Below are 20312 nucleotides of genomic sequence, written 5' to 3'. Positions count from 1 at the left end.
TAGTAATAGTAGTAGTAGTAGCAGCAGCAGTAGTACTAGTAATAGCAGCACTAGTATTTGCAAACCAAGGTTCGTCTCATCATGAACCCGGTGGACTGCAGACTGAAGTTGCCGTCCTCCTGCAGCCCACCATCCTCCTTTCAGAAGGGTAGGGAGGGAGCTGAGGGAAGTTTGTATAACTGGTCAGCGGAGCCGTCTGGTTATACTGGTGCCACCACGTGAAGACATCCCTCTCCAGCACTGATAATAAGAATAATGCCCAGCAGGCACCGTCGTACTTAAAGGGTCAGGTTTTCTCCAAGAAGAACATAACTAAGCGCACAGTTACTCTCATACATCTTACGTACTGCTATGCTGGGGAACTCATCATTTTTAAAATCATTTACGCTGCTCTGACCCACTCTTATAAAAGTCGTCTGGCGTCAACTGGAACAGGGTAGTAGAGTTGTCCCTAAAATAAGATTAATTGCACCAGTATCAACACTGTTAGACCCGTTTTCTCGTCGGGTGAGGGAGCTCCCTAACACCTTTCATTAGGGACTTCTTTTGTTTGTTTCACCTAACTGTCCTATTCTGTATGACCTTCCAATATCGCCACACTCTGCACAAAATAACACACAAAAAGATTTTAACCAGGCATATCCAAAAAAACATTGTGTTAGGAAGCTTCCTTAACTAACGAGAATACAGACCTTGGATTCATTCACTCACTCTCACGGTAATTGGAACAGACTGCAAAGGTGTCCTGGCCAAGACGATGGTGTTTACAAATCGTTTTCTCATAAAAAGTAGTCAAGACCCATTATCTTGATGTTTTTCCTTTAGTTTTTTTAAATACTCTCTTATATTTAATCCTTTCGGCCCGTGGACGTCATTATTTATTTAGTCATTTATTTTATTTACCTATTTATTTATATTTGCTACTACCGCGCATAGGGGAGTGTTTATACATATCATGGAACATGGCAAGTGTACTCCGCAGATTAAACAGTATATATATATATATATATATATATATATATATATATATATATATATATATATATATATATATATATATATATATATATATCACGTATACAAGGTTAAATGAAGGCTGTATCCAAGTCATGAATTTCTAAAACCTTATTATAAGCTGAATAAAATAGTGCAAGGGTAGCATGAGTAGAATAGAAGACCCCAGGTAGAATCAAGAACGTAATTATTATTCTGGGGAGGCAAAGGCGCCAGCTACCACGTGTGGCTGGTATGATGTAGCTTGTATCATATGTATCTTATATGTTTTGTTCTAAACAACCATGAACTCTTACAGATATACCGAGTCTTAATCCTCCATATACCTTTAACTGGCGGCTTGATAATAATCTACAATTACGAAAGATCTATAAAAAAAAAAAAAATAAGCAGCATCTGTGAAAGCAGTTCACTCACAGTTGGTATTTTGTACTTTGTATCGTGTTTACCTTCTAAGTCGTGTGTTGCACAGTCATAAACTTTCCATTATAGTCGAAGTCCTATTCTGAAATATATATATAACTAGTGCTGTGAGAATTAACTAAAATTACAAGGAAGTATAAAAGCGTGACAAACAACTGCCGGAACACCTGGATGTGGCAACTTTGACCCCTTGGTCTGTTCGAAGTGAGAAACGATGCTGAGTGTAGTGTTTTGCGACGCGAATGGGGTGGAGGACGGGTGGGCAGTGACAAAAGTTGCACTCTTTGGCTGATGTGGGAGAGAATTTAATCAAAACTTAAACATCTACAGTTACTTTCCAACGATTTCAGCTGTAAGGTAAGGTGACTGCATTCTAAGCTGTTTTGGAGATTTTATTATACCTCTTGCAAAATTATTTATTGTCCACGTCGGGCCTACACCTCAATATCCTCTTCATGATACTGATGAAAACTTTAAACTTTAACCGTATTCTAAGTGTTTGGGGGGACATCGTTATACCTATCACAAAGCGATTTATTGTGCACTTCAGGCCTACAACTCACTATGGTTTTGATACTGTACTGATGCAAACTGTGTCGATGCTGGAATGATAAAAAAAAATAGCATAGATGACAATTATCAGGTGTAGGCAAAATATAACAGGAAGGAAAGATCTGTTACTAAGCCTCCTCTATATGCCGCCTAGAATACAACATGACTATTTGACCATGGTAACGTTTTTCCATTTGATATTAACCAATTTATTTCAATGAAATTTTGCCGTTTTAATGTTATCACCGGGTAAGTCATGGGAAATTTGTCGAACTGAAAGGGGAAGATACAGCCTTTATTCAGCCATTCAGTACGTGATACCACACCTAAAGTGAGTATCATCGTCAGGAGGTAGCAAGAATAATATGAAAGATTATCAAACAAGATTAGGACATTGGTTCCTAATTCTTCAGTCCGATGGTGTATTTCAATTAATTTTATATTGTATTCCTGCCATCTCCAGATAATTTTATTTACCTTCGGGTGGCATTACAGAACTAGCGAGCTTTGATACAGCCTTCATTAAACACCTTCACTACACGAGGTGGTGATGGAAAAAGAAGAATATACGTAATTGCATCGATATAACTGGGCGACTCTGCTGTCCAGGTACAGTATATAAACGTCCCTCAGTTCACCGGGTTCGCTTTCCGAAGAGCTGGGCGCAAAAAATACCACATCAGACCTCCTCAGTCTGAAAAAATTAGTCTGGTAACAGCATAGATAGACCACAAATATACATGACACAATTGAAAGAGTTAAACAGTGAATAGGTAAATGGGACAGGGGGATTGTGGGTGACTTTGAAAATGATAATATACGAGAATTTTTTGAATAAAGAGTGTATATTCATCTGATGATGGGAGGCCTCTTTGTACTTCTTCCTTAGAGATTTGTTTTGCATATTGTACCATATTATGCTCTCGTTTGTTACTCGTAGTTATATTTTCCTAGCGCCTCATCCTTAGTGATTTATATTGTCCATTATACTCTATTATTTTCCCATATGTTGATTATATCTTCCTAGCACCTCTTCTTTAGCGATTTATTTAGCATATTATGCCTTATTATTCTCTCGAATGTCAGTTATAGTCTTTCCCATCTAGACATCGAGCTCATTAATAATATATAATACTGTATTAACGCACAATATATATATATATATATATATATATATGTATATATATATATATATATATATATATATATATATATATATATATATATATATATACAGAGAGAGAGAGAGAGAGAGAGAGAGAGAGAGAGAGAGATGTACACAAAGAAAAAAAACTGATAATGGAGAGGTAGTGTTTATCTTTTTTTTTTTTTTTTTATAGGAATCCCACCTTATCCGACGAAAGCACGGTTCAAGGTAATTACTTTCCACAGCTGCGAAATGTGTTGGTCATCAGTGGTAGTTCACCGATCAATACAGCCACCGGATATTTTGTCTGGTGCAAGTTCTCCCATCCTTATGTTACAGAGCATTTAAGACCGTTGAAAAAATAACTATGTGAGACTAAAGATATTCGTCTGGCAGGCAGCAGCAACAGCAGCAGCAGTAGAAGTAGTAGTAGAGTAGTAGTAGTAGAAGTAGTACTAGTAGTAGTAATATAACTTCAATCAAAATAGAGTTAATCACAGTACCCTTGTTTTAAATACACTATTATTATTATATACAGTAGTAATAAGAGTAATTTCAAGATAATTTCAATATAATAGGGCTAATGTAAACTCCATAAAATTAAAAACTAGAACTACATACTCACCCCTCACAAGATTCTCTGTCACTATCTTGTTATTAAAACCAATAATAAATAAATCTTGTCAATGCCAAAGGTACTACTTCCTTACCCCCACATCACACCACAACCACACATCACACATCACCTGTCACAACACCAACACACACACACACACACACACACACACACACACACACACACACTCCCAACACAACGCACCCCACCACTCTCACCCCTATATCATAACGTCTGAAGACCCAATATCACTAAACAACACACACACACACACACACACACACACACACACACACATACACATACACACTGCTGCTACACCACACACCGATCTCACCCCTACACCGTAACGCCTGAAGACCCAGTACCAGTAAACAAGTCTCCACAATATTGCACCACACCCATTGGCCACCTATTTAACTCTTAAACAAAGAAAAGTTGTTTTACTTCCTTTCAAACTTTAATTACACAGAAGTATCAGTTCAATTGATGATTAGTATATGAAAGACGAATTAGATATTTAATGATATGCAAAAATTAAGAAAACGAGCAAACTGCCCCATAACTTCATCATATTATTTGCAAAAATAGAAGTAAAACAAGCACATTTTTCCATTTATATCAAATCAAAATTTAAGAATCAAATAGTAAAACTTGGTCTAGTAACATTAGATTTAATTTCATTTAAACAAAAAGTAGCCATAATTATTATTATTAATACTAGACCAAAGTATAAAAACATTATTAACACCATGGCTATGCCACAGTATTATTGTCAGTGCTCCAGTAGGCAGCATAGGTGTATCAGGTACTCATGTGCAACAAACAGGTAGCCGTGTACATAATGTAGGCTAAGACCTTTCTGTATGAATGTGTTAGGGAATCACAGCCCACCAGAAGCGGCACTTGATCGCTTCCACGATGGCAGGCGACAGAATGGTGACATGAAAATTCAAGAGGCGGTCACTGACAATATGCACGATCACACGGACATGCGTGGTGGTGAAAGACCCCGTGGTGAAGCGAGGGATAAGGATAGTCGCCAAGATGTGAGAGATATGGAAGTGTTGGGTGGGTTAAATCACCATGGGGAAGTGAATGGTAGTGAAGTTGGGGTTGAGGAACATCAGGAAGTTTATGACAGAAATGAAACTCAAGATGAAGACCACCATTGAGGAGTGCATGAAAGTGTGAATCATTCAGGTATTATACGTCCCCAGATCGGTAGTCACACAAACAACGAGGAAGCAGAGCAGCCTCACAGGTCTATGCGAGAAAGTTATCCTACATACCGGATGGACAAATCCAGAGAAAATGCAGTAACATGGGTGAACACAACATATATTCACCCATTGCCTCATTCTCTCTTAAGGTCCTTGCATTGATACAACATCTCTTCCTTAACAAGACCCGCCAAAGAACAAGCATTGCAGATAATATCAAAGCCATCCTAGGCGGGTTAAAACATGGAAAGGAGGTGAAATCGACAACCTCCTTGAGGATGCAAGGGCCTTGCAGATGAGAATAAGCAACCGAGGCAGAATAAACCACATCGCCAACGATGTGGCAAGGATTTTTGGCATCAGGATGAGACAGGAGAAGGTCTCGACGGTCACTTTCTGTCGTTCTTTCTTTCCTTCTTTCTTCCGTTATGGTATGGGTAACTGGGGTGATGGTTGTGGAGGTGAGTTAACGTTTTTAATTTTCAGCTCTGATGACGATGGTAGGTAAACGTTTCTTACTTTCAGCTCTGTGATTGTGGTGGGTTAACGTTTCTCATTATCATCCTTAAGGTCGTGGTGGAGTAATGTTTTTCAGTTTCAGCCCTGTGGTTGTGGTGGGTGAAGGTTCTTGATTCTCAGCTCTTGTGGTGGTGGTAGGCTACCTTGCTTTTTCATGTTGTTCCGGTTAACGTCAGACTATCGTATTCAGCTTAGGAGATCGCCGTGGTGACTACCTCTCCGTTGTCCTGGTGACAATGTTTGTGTTTTTAATGGTAGTGGTTTAAGGTCATTATTTATTTCAGCTAACATTATCAAACTGAGGTCCTCTTTTGATACTCTCTTGCAGCTGACTTCTGACTTTTTTTTATTCAGTATAGGAGACTACCATGGTGACTTCCCTCTTATTTTGTGAGGATAATTAGTATTTTTTAATGCAAGGAAGAAAGAACCAATGCCTAGGAACCATTCAAATTGTTCCCTCCAATGAAAAAATAAAACAGCCAAATTCAAAAATCGTTCATTCGAGATGCCTTGAAACATTGCGTTTAAAAGAATGGTCATAGGCAAAAGGAAATATAGACAGAGGAGGAGAGAGTTCCAGGGATGACATGTGTAATATGAAGAGCTGGGAGTATCGGTTGTTACGAGAACAGTAGTGGTGGCTGTAGTGGCTTGACGTTTTCAACCCTTTAAGATTTTTTGTTGTTGTTGTTATTCAGGTAAGGTTAGCCTACTTTTACATGTCTTCCTCACTTTCACCCTTCTTCTTTTTCCTCTTCAGATATGTTGCATCAGTTCTAACGCTCATTTTCAGTCCTAGCATTTCTCTTTATCAACACTCTTTCCTACCCTTATCCTATTCTTGTTTCCATATTCAGAGACTGCAGAGGTGACGTTCATTTCGTGGTTCTGTGAGGATGTGGCTGACAATCGTCCTGGTGGTGGTGGTGGTGGCTGCCCTGATGCTCTGGGCCAATGCCAGACCACCAAACTTCCCGCCAGGTGAGTCATCTTTACGTCTCTTTCAATTCTATAACCCAGAGGTTCCCATTCTGAGTTACATGTACAGTCGACAACAGAAATTAACTTGAATCATTTCTGTATGACATGAACCTGTTATCCGGTAACCCTATTGCAAAGAAGTGACGAGTGTGCTTTTAATATCTATGTATAAATCTTACTTCACTACTTGTTTAAAACATTTCTTGCATGTGGTGTTACGAAACCAGTCACCTAGACCCGTGTTCTGTTCGGTTAAAGAAGCTCCTTAACACCATTTCCTAAGCGATTTACTTTGCGTAGTACACGTTGCTGTCCTCTTCTGTGTTATATAAATCCTTTCAATATCACCACACTTTGCATAAATAGTGTACAGACGATTATTAACGACACATGTCTAAAAATAAATCGCTTAGGAAGAAGTGCTAGGAAGCCTCCTAACCCGACTAGAATACTGGCCTTAAAATACGAAACCAACTTTAATTCAGTCTCCACCTTCATTTCCAGGACCCATTTCCTTTTAAGGCAACATCATCTACATCCTCCAGATAAATAAATCGCTAGAAGGAAGAAGCTAAGAAGCTGCCTGTGCCACCTAGAATCCGAACTAACTCGATCTCTACCTTCCTTTCCAGGCCTCATCTCGCTCCCCTTCTTAGGCAGCAGCATCCACATCCTCTATTCCTCTACTAACATATAAATCGCTAGAAAGACGGTGATACGAAGCTTCCAATATCACTTAAAATCCGGACGGAAATCTTACTCGATCTCTACCTTCATTTTCAGGCCCCATTTCGCTCCCCTTCTTAGGCAACATCATCTACATCCTGTTTAAGACGCATAAGGTGGCTTTCAGTAACTACAGGAAGACTTACGGGGAGATCTTCAGTTACCAGGTCTTCAGTAAATGGTGAGGGAGTTACAATTGTGGAAGGGGAGTATGGAGATAGGTAGGTAGGTAGGTAGATAGGTTGGTAGATAGATAGACAGATAGATGGGTAGTGACTGACTGATTGAATGACTGATACGTAGGTCATCACTACGGCGGGATCGCAGCACCAGTCTAGTAACAAACTCCCATCCTTTTTCTGTCCAAAACTCTAACGCAAGAGTTAACCGTTACTCCTAGTCCTTCATGTATGCAACAAGTCAACTCTGGAACTGTCTCCCTCTGTTTGTATTTCCTACTGCCTATGATCTCTAGGCTTTCAAACGCAGTGTGTCCAGGCATCTCGAAATGAACGGATCTACAATTTGGCTTTCTGTCATCTTGTTTTTGTTTTTGTTGGAGGGAACAATTTGTGGACTCATGGCCTTTAGTTCCTTTTTCCTTGTTTAAAAAAAAAATATTCAAGCTATTTTGTTTAGAAAAATTTTCACGAACTGAATGGGTTAGATATTACCTTCATTAATTATTCTCTACTCTGCAATATTTAGGGTAATACTGACTGAATATTTCTTCCAATTTTCAATATCCTAATAAATAACACTTCCGTATGGGGTGTTATTCTTCCACATTTTAATATGGGGTGTAATTCTTCCAATTTTTAAAATGAGGTGTAAATCTTTCACTTTTAATATGGGATGTAATTCTTCCACTTTTAATATGGGGAGTAATTCTTCCACCTTTTTAATACGGGATGCAGTTCTTCCACTTTGAATATAGGGTGTAATTTTTCCACTCTCCACATCTTAATAAATATCACTTTCTTATTGAGGTACCGTATACTTCTTCTTCTTTTCAATATGATCCATTACGACTAGTAGAAATGTTGGGTAGGAGAAGGACACAGGAAAGAGCTTGAATTCTTTATTTCCTCTAAAGTTTCAGGCTACACAGAAACCGTCTTTGTTATTATTTTCAGGGGCGTGGTTATCAGCGATCCAGGCCTCATGAAGACAGCCCTAGCCGACCCAGCATTCTCAGGACGCCCTGCCCCTATATTATTCAGCATCAGAGACAAGATCCTCACGGGAAACACGTCCACACACCTTGGTGAGTCGACAGGATTACATAACACCTCTTCTTCTGCGACTTATTCTACGTTCTGCAGCTCATTATCAACTCCTGCTTTGTTGATGTAAAATATTCAGGTACTAAAAATGTGTAAAATGGTACAAAAAGAAGATATCAAGGTGCAAAAACTATAATAACTCCTTAAGAAAAAAAGGCCTACGAAACCTATAATGTCACTCAGAAAACGACGTGTGACACAGGAGCCTTCGTAGCACCTCTTCCTTAGCGATTTATTCCGCATATTACGTCTCTTTATTACCTTGTATGTCAGTGATTCAAAATTATGTCGATAGTTAAACGAGATAATTAACATACACGAGGATGGTGTTGTGTAAAATACAAAATAAATCGCTGGGAAAAGATGCAACGAAGCTTCATATGTCAGGGATAAAAGGTTCTTCTAAATTATTCTTGACTGACTACTGATACTATAGCGCGTTTGCTGTACCCTGGCAATAATCCCTAACCCTCTCAGTTCAGTTGATGGCCAAGCGTAGTCAGATTGGAGGGTAGATTTAACTGTATTCTTTTTACTCTAGTTTGGCCCAAGTTTTGGTCCTTCTGCAAATAATGTCACATACCTCAGTGGCGGGAAAAGACAATACTTCAGCTCCACTTTTTTCCCGCAGCATTCTTTCATGACTAGTATCCTATTCTAGTATTAATCAAGTATTCAAGGTGGCGAGATGGCAATTTTAGGCCAAGTTAGAGTAAAACGAGTATAGTAATCAAGGAGACTCATTCCTACTTCATAACCAAAGCTCATGTTATCGAGTTTCAGGCAAGAACGACTCAGTATTGAAGATTTCGGAGTGGCCTTGTTACGTTAGGCGAAAAAAAAAAAAAACAAGAAGCGGTGCCGAGGCACAGCAAACTCATCCCCGGCAGTTATTTTCTGCCCGCGTAAACACAGCAGAATATCTAGTCAAAGATGTCACATACCACAGGTGGACTAAATCGGGTGAAAATTTACAAATTTATGCCCATTTGATATTTTAGACCCACCAGACCCACCTGACATTGACCCCCCTTCCGCTAACTGGAGGAGTGACCCCGTGATGTAATGAGGCATGTTATGGGATGTAGGTGTGAAAGAATCACCTTTAGGTTTTGCTTTCATGTCGATATGACGAATATGAAAGGAGTTATGATGAAAAAGCAATTTTAACGCATCCCTCGCCCCGCCCCCCCTCCCCTTTTTTTTTTTTTATACATTTTCTGGGCCTACAGCCTGGGCCTTGGCCCAATTTAGCCCAAAATTTAATCAGGTGATCACAAGGTCATAGCCCATCATCCGTGTAATCTTAGTAAAAATCGCACCAGTAGTTATAGCGTAAAGTTGTTAACAGACAGACAGATAAACAAACAGACAAACCGAGTGAAAACAATATCTGTCCCTGAGCCCCTCCGGGGCGAGGCCGGATAATCATATTTACGATAGGACAGATCTACAAATTCTGTACGTTCATGATAAACGCCTTAATCACTCAGTCCTCCTGCAGGTATCTTGACCGCGAGTGGTGAGGTGTGGAAGAACCAACGTCGTTACACCCTTAGGACGTTAAAGGATCTGGGATTAGGAAGACAGACGCTGGAGCCCATCATGCAGAACGAGCTGGAGGAGCTGCTGGAGTATTTCAAACTTAATCAGGGAAAGAAGATCGATATTGGGGTATGTTAGTTGGCTTGGGCTGACACGAACTGTAGAAGTTCGAATCGTTTTGTAGATGGAATAGGATGTTTTGTACTACCCATCCGTTACCACTTTATTTTTATTTTTAATCCTTATCATTGTCGTATTATATATTATGTTTTAATATCGACGTGGTTTACATCAATAACACACATGAGGATGCGAGAATGTAATGTGCAGAATAAATAGCAAAGGAAGAGGTGTTGCGAAATCTCCAATGCCACTCAGAGTACGATATTGATATTGTCAGAAAGATTTGTAACATATTTCCTGTTGTTCTCGGTTCGAGTATTCTAGTCGGTAGCAGAAGAATATCGCCATTGGGATTAAATGAGCCTGAGTTAACAATATCACTCCTTGTCGTACCCCCACCCCTAGCCAGCCTTTTTTAAAGTATGGGAGTGAGTTGGCTAGATTTGTTTTTTCAACGTTCTATTATTTTGGTCGCGTATCAGAAAAAGATCGATTACGGGTGATTTATTTGGCCTGGAATAAGCCTCAAAAAATCATGCGACTTCCTCAGCCAGAGGGAGGCATTTGTATTTTATTAGTGTTGCCTCACACGATTTTAACACTCCTAAGTCTCCCACAAGCTGCATAAAACTGCATATTAAAAAATTCGTCCAGAGGTAACTTCATACAACAAAAGACGTCATTATGTTAAAAATTTGAAAACAACATCTTTCCTCTTCAAACAGTTGATGTTCAACAGAACTATCGTTAACATAAATATCCACCCTCCAGCAGCTCACGTTCAATAGAAATATCTTTAACTAAAATATATATCTTATATCCTCAGCTCCTGTTCAACCGAAGTATCGTTAACGTGCTTTGGGCTATCGTAATTGGCAGCAGGTTTAGCCACAGCGATGCCAAGCTTCAGGAACTGGTGGACAAGGTGAACAAGATGTTACAGACATATCATCCGTACCACCCTGCTCTACGGTAAGTGATGGGACGACGATTAGCTATAGTATACCCTCTGTTATATCGAAATTATTTTGTTCTATGTAGATGATTTCATTAAGATCAGTAGAGATATTTCGAACTGGAGGAGTTAGGTGTAGTCTTCGGTAATCATCTTCACTACTATGGAAAATAAGCAAAAGAAAAATATGAGGTTAAAAAGATGTTACAGAACCTCAGGACACTCCACCTTGCTTTCCGATAAGTGTTGATACGCTTGGCCAAGCACTTTTAGAGGTTAGTTTATTTTTTCTCATACGAGACATAACAGAAATGCGTTTCCATTCGGTTTTAAGATATGGAACTATGCAAATGATGTTTATAATAGGTCTGAATTCTACGTGGCATATAAGGCTTCGTAGTACCTCCTCCCTCGCTACTTACTTTACACATAACATCTTTTCATCCTGTTGAATATTTCTGGGGCAGTCTACGGTATATAGATATTCAGTATTCATAAATAACAACTGACAAAATAAAGGTGTAATTTCAATAATAAGTCACCAAGAAAATGGAGCTACGAAGCCTTGTATGCCAAGGAGAACACATACATAGTAATGTCTATGGATTTCACAGCAAATGCCAGTTGATATAAAGACAAGTGGCAGTATTCAGACTAAAATATAAAAGAAATCATCAGAGTCGTCGTTGTACTTTAATCTCAGTCTGTCTGGCCGAGTAGACCCGTCGACCATACGTAATTAGCTCCTTCTGTGAGGCCGTCCTTCAGGTACAGTATCGTATAATTATACACTGTGTTGGGATCCGGCGCCCCCTTTGTGGTAGACAGCGCGTCACCAGGGTTGGAGCAGGGTCTTTTTCACGGCGAGTTGCAGGGAAATAGGTCTGGTTCCCCATCTGGACACTACAGCTGCTCCACCCAGGGTGCATACCTCCACCACGTGTAGGCTCCTCGTCAGTGCCGCGGAGTCGTACTATAGGTGAATGTCCGTCGAGCAGTCGACATTGATCTATACCTTCATTTTCTTCTTCCAGACTTTCGTGGGTCAAGAAAATCTTCCCGAACTTGGACATCATCCAGAAAACACAAGGATATATGAAAGATCTACTAGAATTCATTGAGGTAACTTTGCAAAACCTAGCTAGAAGGGAAGACGAAGGATGGGGAAACTGAGGATGAAGTGGAGGGATGGGGTGGAGAGGTATATGAATATGTTGGGAGTTGCAGGCAGGGCAGCCTGGTGAAGGACAGGGTGACATGGAGGCAGTTTGTTTGTGGCCACTCCTGTACGGGATTAAGGAGTCTGGTGACAGACAGTTAGACATACATAGATAGATAGATTAACAGGTAGATAGATAAAGATAGTTTTAGATCACCAGATAGATAGATACATAAATAACTAGATAGACTGATAGATATGCATACATACTTACAGAGAAACAACCAGATAGATACATAGTTGCTAAAATAACACTACCCCCTTCCTCCTCCTTATGTACAGTCAGGAACAAAAGGTCGCCTACAATTCCAGTGCGTCTAATTCACACTTTGGATATGTAAGTCATTTTTCTCCTTTACCCATCATAATATCAGAGAATATATATGGAGGGAGAAACATACCCACTACCCCTCTCTCTCTCTCTCTCTCTCTCTCTCTTTAAGAATATTAGTCAGAGAAAAGCAAGACGTAGAAAAGAGGAAAAAATTTCCTATGTGGTACTTACGACACACGATTTATTTATATTATATCATATTATATTTTTTCATGAGGTAAAAATTCCTCCAGGGCCAGATGGCCAAGTACACCGAACAGACGGGCGGCATGGCGGACTGGGGCAGCTACATCGGCCAGTATCAGCAAGGCATGGAGGAGGCGGCGAGGGAGGGCAGGGACACGCCACTGTCTAGTAGGTCACACACACACACACACACACACACACACACACACACACACACACACTTTCACGCACACACACACACACACACACACACACACACACACACACACACACACACACTCAGCAAGAAATGTCCTGTCTCCTCTTCAGCTTTTTTTCTTCCACGTACTTTAACAGCCAGCCTCATGAATCTGTATCTGCCAGCATTGATATGCTTAACTATACTCCGTTTTTTTTTTTATTGACCCGAAGTTGTGCTTGACAGGTTGATGATGATTGGCTGAATGCAACATGTCCAAAAAATATTTACTAATCCAAATTTCCCCCTCAGATATTTGTTGTCAGTTAATAATGCTAGATTATGAAGTGATGTTGCATTCAAACAACAATCACCAATCTGTCAAGTGCATTTTCGCTTCGATGAAAAAAAAAAAACTGAGTATTAGACACACAGCATTGTCAATGGTGTCGTTTGCTTCTGTCACAATACCAACTTACAAGTCAATGGAGAAAGACGCGACACTACTTTTGTTGCCGATACTACACCAGATGAGATATTGTGCAGACAAGTACAATAGATGCTGACAAACATCAACCAGATAATAGTATACTGCAACACACACGCACTGGACTTTCACCATACCGTTTGGCTTTGACTTTTGACAGAATGTTCTCAAAATAAAATATTTTCATCCTTAACTTTTCCTTAAGCCTTCCAACCAAGTTTGGCTTAAGTAAGTTAAATACTGGTTGAGCTGATCTTACCATGTGACCTTGGCCTCTGACCGATTGTTCTCAAGAGTCAGTCAACCCCTATGACTGACCGTCAGTCCATACATAAGTTTTGTTCGTCAGTTTTCATTATTTCGTTCACACACATACACACAGGCGTCGAATTTTTGTCTTTTTCGGTGACTTAAGGACAAACGAATGCTCACGAAATCGATTGCCTTTGTTCTTGTCCTACCTTCAACCCTTCCACTAAATTTGGTCTAAGTTGGATTAGATCTGTGTAAGTTAACTTTGCCAAGTGTCCTTGACCTTTAACTTGTTAAAAAAAGAAAAAAAAAAAAGCCGATCCTCAACCCAGCCACTAAGTCTGGATGAAATCTGATAGGAAATATATTAGATACCTTGCTCCCCACAACTCTTTTTCTTAGTCTGTAATACATAGCGACACAACTAATTAGTGACATAAAATCAGACTGAGTAACTTGCCCTCATATTAAAATTATCACTCAGGAGTGATGCGTTGTTATACTAGAAAATTAATATTATGTGAATGTGAATATGGTAAAAATAATAACCGGGAAGTGTTACAAAGGAGCGGTATAAAAAATTAAATAAATAAATAAATAAATTCCTTGAGCAGCAGGTGTTAATTGGCAACTTTTTCCTCCCCAGTGGCTCATCTCAAAGCCAACATTCTGGAGCTGTTTTTTGCCGGGAGTGAGACAACTTCTACCACTCTTTGGTGGGCCATATACCTACTGGCCAGCAATCCCGAGGTCCAGGTGGCCATGCAGGAGGAGCTGGACAGGGTGGTGGGGCCAGATCACCTGCCCACTCTTGCTCAAATGGACAGGTGAGAATATGAGATAGAATATATATATATATATATATATATATATATATATATATATATATATATATATATATATATATATATATATATATATATATATATATATATATAACTATTAGAGAGAGCGGAGGTTGAAGAATGGGGAAAACGAGAGAGAAGTAGAGGGAACTGATGACTGCTTAAATGCGAGTATATGGGACTGGCTGTTACTGTGCACGAAAGCGCGAGGGGTTACTGTATGTATTTATTTCAGTTTATCTGTCTGCTTGTCATTGTGTCTGCTAGTAAGATTATGGAACGCCACTGGATGGGATCGCACCAAATCTGGCATAATGACTGACAACCAGAAGAGAGGAACAGTTGATTAGTTTTTGGTCAAAAAGGGGTCATATTGTAGGCATAATATAACACAATACTATAATTATGTAACGACTGTATATAGCTACAGGTAACAATATGTAGAAGAGGTAGTTATGTCTGAGTCCTCCAGGAAGAGTTAGAGAACACATCCCCTTGCTTAGACGAACCAGAAATGTCAATTCACACAATGTATATCCACATCCCTTGTTGTCCCAGACCATCAAGAATTCTTAAGCCATACGATGTGTCTCAAACTTCCTCGTAGGCCAGACAAACAAGAATTTCATGACATCCAAAACACGTGGAGTAACCAGCCCTAACCAGTTAGTCCACGTGATAGGAAATTTACCATACACATCCTCCCCACGATCTGTATAATGTCGGAGAGAATCCCTTCAGATCAGAAGGGGGTTAGAGAGAGAAAGGGGAGAGAAGGCTGGTGAGAAGGTCCAACGTTATTATCACGCTCTGCTAAAATGTAGCTCATCCTTTTTATAACTTTGTGCAATAAATATTGTAACCCAAGAGTGCTGTAACTCACCTCGTTGACACTACGTCTCACTAATTAATTCTGGCTGAGGTTAACGATCCCTAATCAAGTGCCCTATCTCACTACAAGTACCTAAAATCACGCTATCGAGATTGGTGGCCAGATAACGTTCTGTGTATAATTACTACCCTCATTTACAATATGACAAGGACAAGGTCAATTCAGAGTTTTAATCCGATTTTGACGAAACATGGTGGAAGTAATAAGAAACAGGAAAGGATGAAATTATTCAATTTTGAGAATAATTGGTCGAAGGTAAAGGTCATAGAGCAAGGTTAAATGTTTAGTCCATCAACTAAAATAGTTTTCATTTTATTTATATGAAACTTGGCGGAAAACTTGGCGGAAGGGTTTAAAGATACCCAAGGATGAATTGATTCTATATTCAAAGCAGTAGATCAAACGTCAAGGTCACAGGGCAAGTTCACATTAAACATTTTCATCCAGTTTGGACGATAAGACTTGATAAACTGTTTTACGGTCAGGTAAGAATGAAGTAATTATTATAATTTTATTTATTTTTTTATTTTTTATTTTTTTTTTTTGAGGGCTCGGGCACAGAGATGGGTTAAAAGTTTCGTCGTAAGTGGACTAGAGTACGGGTGTTGTGTTGGTTCAATGCTCCTTCTCGTTCTGACATAAAACCGTGTGGTGTCAGCCTGCCGTACTGCACCGCCACTGTCTACGAGGTACAGCGAGCGGCGGACTTCCTCCCCTTCGCTGTGCCGCACGAGACCATAGACGACGCTGAGATTGGAGGCTACAGGATCCCGAAAGGTCAGTGCATGGGTCGAGAGAGAGAGAGAGAGAGAGAGAGAGAGAGAGAAATACTGGGTGATCAGTAACCTGTACTTTCTATCTCGTGTGTTCCGGGGACGGCTCAGTCTTCTTTTGTGAGAACTCATATCATTACGACTTAATCATACAGCTATTGTTCGCATAAAGGCAGACACTATAAAGCATGAAAAGGGTTATGCAAGGTAGAAAATTATGCAAGGTAGACAATAGTAACGTTGACTGAGCCGTCTCCACGATACATTAGAATTAGTTTAAGTATTATATGGATCACCTTGTACTTTGTTTACCTTATCCTTGCAAATTTCCTCGTCCTTTTGCAGCTTTAACAAAAAATTGCCGATATTAATTAGTTTTTATGCTCTTACGTGATATTAAAGAAAAAAAAAATAGAGACAGAGCAACATAGTGCCAAATGTGTCAGCTCAGTGTGCCCTTGTTTTTTTGTTTTTTTCTTTCCATCTGACGAAGTTACTCAGTTTAGGATAGACTTTTAGAATTGGCGGGATTAGATATAGCCTTTATAAATCTCTTCAGTGCGGTAGGGCTTTCCTAAGCTGATTGAAATCGTCTGGAAACAGGAAGAAGCAATTAAAAATGACGTCAAAGGGATTCAAGTTATCTTCAGTCTGATTACTTGTTTCAAATTCTACTCATGTTACGTTGTTTTTGTTTTTTTTTAACTCAGACCTATCTTAATGAAGGAGTTAATGAAGACCAGAGAAGGCTTAAGAGAACTGGTCCAGTTCGGAAAGTTTCTCTAAGTCTGAACACAATAGTCAGACAGTAGCCTGAAGATAAAAATGAAAAATAAGTCAATGGACTGAACATTTGATAAGAGATCTAGATGATGACGATTATGGTGATGGTGGAGGTAATGATGATGATGATGATGGTGATGATGGTAATGATGATGATGATGATGATGATGATGATGATGATGATGATCTGATGATGTGTTGCAGGGACACATGTGAGGTTCAACCTGTCTCACTGCATGAAGGATCCTAAGTACTGGGAGGCGCCGGACAAGTTCAGGCCTCAACACTTCCTCACTGACGACGGCAAAGTATTCAAACCTGACCACTTCATGCCATTCGGTTTCGGTGAGATTATGTTCAAACCAACATAACCTAATTTGACTTTAATCTAACCAAATCTAACAACCTAAACCTAATATAACCAAACGTGGCCTAACATAAACGTACTGTAAGCAAACTTAACCTAACCTAGACCTACTGTAAACTAACTCAGCGTAACCTAAACTAGCCCAGTCTAACCTAACCTAACTTAATCAAACTTAACCTTAACGAAACTAATCTAACTTCACTTTTTACAGCAATCTTCAAGCCACACCACTTCATGTCCTTCAGTTTCGGTGAAATACTTTCCTACCTAACTAACCGAAACTAACAAAACTTGACCCAATCCAACACAGCTCAGCCAAGCCCAGCACAACATAATCTAATCAAACACAGCCTACCAGACTTCATCTTCAACCCAAACCCCGACCTAACCATGCTGACTGACAGTTTCTCGTTGTTTAGGAGACATTTAAACACCTCTTCCTAAACCCTTTAATTTGTCTATCATATCGTAATTCTTTCATTCGAGGCTAATTTCTCTTGGTTCTACAGGCAAGCCTTTGTGTTCAGCAGAGTCCCTGGCCAAGCGTGACCTTTTCCTCTTCCGCACCACACTGTTACACCACTTCACGTAACTTGTGGCTTTCTAGTGCCTCTTCGTCAGCGATTTATTTTGCCTTCATAACCGACAAGAGCTAACTGTAATATTTCTTGTTCCTCTACAGGGAAACGTGTGTGTCTAGGAGAGTCCCTGGCCAAGCTTGAACTGTTCCTCTTCCTCACCACGCTGATCCATCGGTTCTCATGGCGCCTATCCGACGATCCCGTGGTATGGGTGGCGAACCCCGCTTTCAACCGAGCACCTGACTTCACCGTCCTGGCCACCAGCAGGAACGACCACACTAAGAAGGAGTGAATGGTGTCAGACACTGGTCGAATAACCTTTTTTGTCCAGTGACTCCTATTAAATTTGGTCAAACGTGGAAGCATGCATGGAAAAGTTTGAGAGGAATGAGAGAATGTTTTTGATTGGAGAAATGAATGGAGAATTAGCGAATGTGAAGGTGGATGAAGTAGCTGGTGAGTGGGGTGTGCCTGCAGAAGTAGATGAAAATCGTAGAGCTCTAGTGGACATCTGTGCGGTGAAGGGGTTGGTGATAGCCAACACCCTCTTTATGCACAAAATGATCCATAGGTATACATGGCGAGTTATGAGAAGGGTGGGTGGTGAACTGAATGAACGGAAGGTAGTGATTGATTATGTGTGTATGGATGAGAGAATAAGGTATGTAATGGATGCAAGAGGTTGGAGGAGTGGACTATCGGACCATCACCTGGTGGTGGTGAAAGTCAAGGTTCAAGTGCGATGAAAGACTAGAAGAAGGGAAGGACAGGAGGAATATTAGACGTTACTGTATGTACCCTACACTGACACTGTCTTGCGACACAACTTTTGACTGCCGCTGTATTGTATATTATATACTGTTTATCTCTGTTCATCCATATAAGTTAGCTGAAATATATACCGGTACCAATTAATTTTTATCAGTATATGAATAGTGAATATCATTCATGTGTGTGTTCTGTGCACTTTGTAAATTTATGGTCACAATTATCAGTTCCTTTATACAAGTATTTGGGATAGCTGAGCAAGCTATGCTCTCAGTCTTTAATAAATGATGATTAAATAAGAGTTTTTACTTGTTCCTCAAGTTAACAGAGTGGGACTTTTTTTCCAGTAAAAAAAAATAAAAAAGACTGAAAAACTGGACTTTAGCCTACGCTGGTAGAATGGATATGTGGGTAGGGGTATTAGGCTCTAACGACTGTAGCTCGACTAGTCACTCCTAAGCTGAATAAAATCAACAGACATACAGTACCTTGAGTTGGTTTGAATATGCGGAGGGAATGATGAGAGACTGACTAGGAGAGTGTATGTGAGTGAGGTGGAGGTGAGATGGGATGGGGGGACTGAGGATGAGGTGGAGGGAGAGGTAGGTGAGGGAGAGGGAGTGAGTCGGAAAGGGGGCAGCCTGATGGCGAGGAAAGAATGACAGTCATGTGAGTCGTTTGTGGCCACCCCTTCTGGAATTAAGGCGTCTAGAAATAGATAGATAGATATAAAGATAGATAGAATGAGACATAAAGACAGATAGCAAGAATAAAATACAGAATATATCGGATTGAAGAGGTTAAGGTCGTCTGAAGGTACTAAGAATAGTAATAGTAGTAGTAGTAGCAACAGCTGTAGTACTAGTAATAGCAGCACTAGTATTTGCAAACCAAGGTTCGTCTCATCATGAACCCGGTGGACTGCAGACTGAAGTTGCCGTCCTCCTGCAGCCCACCATCCCCCTTTCAGAAGGGTAGGGAGGGAGCTGAGGGAAGTTTGTATAATTGGTCAGCGGAGCCGTTTGGTTATACTGGTGCCACCACGTGAAGGCATCCCCCTCCAGCACTGATAATAAGAATAATGCCCAGCAGGCACCGTCGTACTTAAAAGGTCAAGTTTTCTCCAAGAAGAACATAACTAAGCACACAGTTACTCTCATACACCTTACGTACTGCTATGCTGGAGAACTCATCATTTTGAAAATCATTTACGCTGCTCTGACCCACTCTTATAAAAGTCGTCTGGCGTCAACTGGAACAGGGTAATACAGGGTAACAGAGTTGTCCCTAACATAAGATTAATTGCACCAGTATCAACACTGTTAGGCCCGTATTCTTGTCGGGTGAGGGAGCTCCCTAACACCTTTCCTTAGCTACTTCTTTTGTTTGTTTCACCTTATTGTCCTATTCTGTGTGACCTTCCAATATCGCCACACTCTGCACAAATAACATACCAAAGGATTTTAACCAGCTATATCCAAAAACAAATTGCCAAGGAAGATGTGTTAGGAAGCTTCCTTAACTAACGAGAATA

At 40.0% G+C, this 20312-nt stretch overlaps 1 protein-coding gene across 1 annotated transcript; it reads left to right on the top strand.

Annotated features, from left to right (window-relative positions):
* The first annotated feature begins 6393 nt into the window (after positions 1 to 6393).
* Positions 6394 to 18302, top strand: LOC145391037 (cytochrome P450 2J2-like). The gene is made up of 11 exons (XM_080265770.1): positions 6394 to 6478; positions 7262 to 7385; positions 8341 to 8471; positions 9995 to 10164; positions 10985 to 11130; positions 12148 to 12235; positions 12900 to 13020; positions 14416 to 14596; positions 16165 to 16283; positions 17267 to 17407; positions 18112 to 18302. The coding sequence occupies exons 1-11, from the start codon at positions 6394 to 6396 to the stop codon at positions 18300 to 18302; spliced, it is 1497 nt and encodes a 498-aa protein (XP_080121896.1).
* Positions 18303 to 20312: the final 2010 nt, after the last annotated feature.

The sequence above is a fragment of the Coenobita brevimanus genome, chromosome 16, assembly GCF_032717465.1.
Source record: "Coenobita brevimanus isolate Jiangsu-jjx chromosome 16, ASM3271746v2, whole genome shotgun sequence".
In the NCBI taxonomy this organism is placed as follows: Eukaryota; Metazoa; Arthropoda; class Malacostraca; order Decapoda; family Coenobitidae; genus Coenobita; species Coenobita brevimanus.
This window is presented reverse-complemented; position numbering and strand designations above follow the sequence as displayed.

What these genes read in the sequence shown, in the direction of transcription:
- LOC145391037 (XM_080265770.1), top strand. Translation starts at nt 6,394, where the DNA reads ATGTGGCTGACAATCGTCCTGGTGGTGGTGGTGGTGGCTGCCCTGATG. An exon ending in ACCACCAAACTTCCCGCCAG is followed by an intron (nt 6,479 to 7,261) that starts GTGAGTCATCTT and finishes CTTCATTTTCAG; the next exon opens with GCCCCATTTCGCTCCCCTTC. An exon ending in GAAAGAAGATCGATATTGGG is followed by an intron (nt 10,165 to 10,984) that starts GTATGTTAGTTG and finishes TTATATCCTCAG; the next exon opens with CTCCTGTTCAACCGAAGTAT.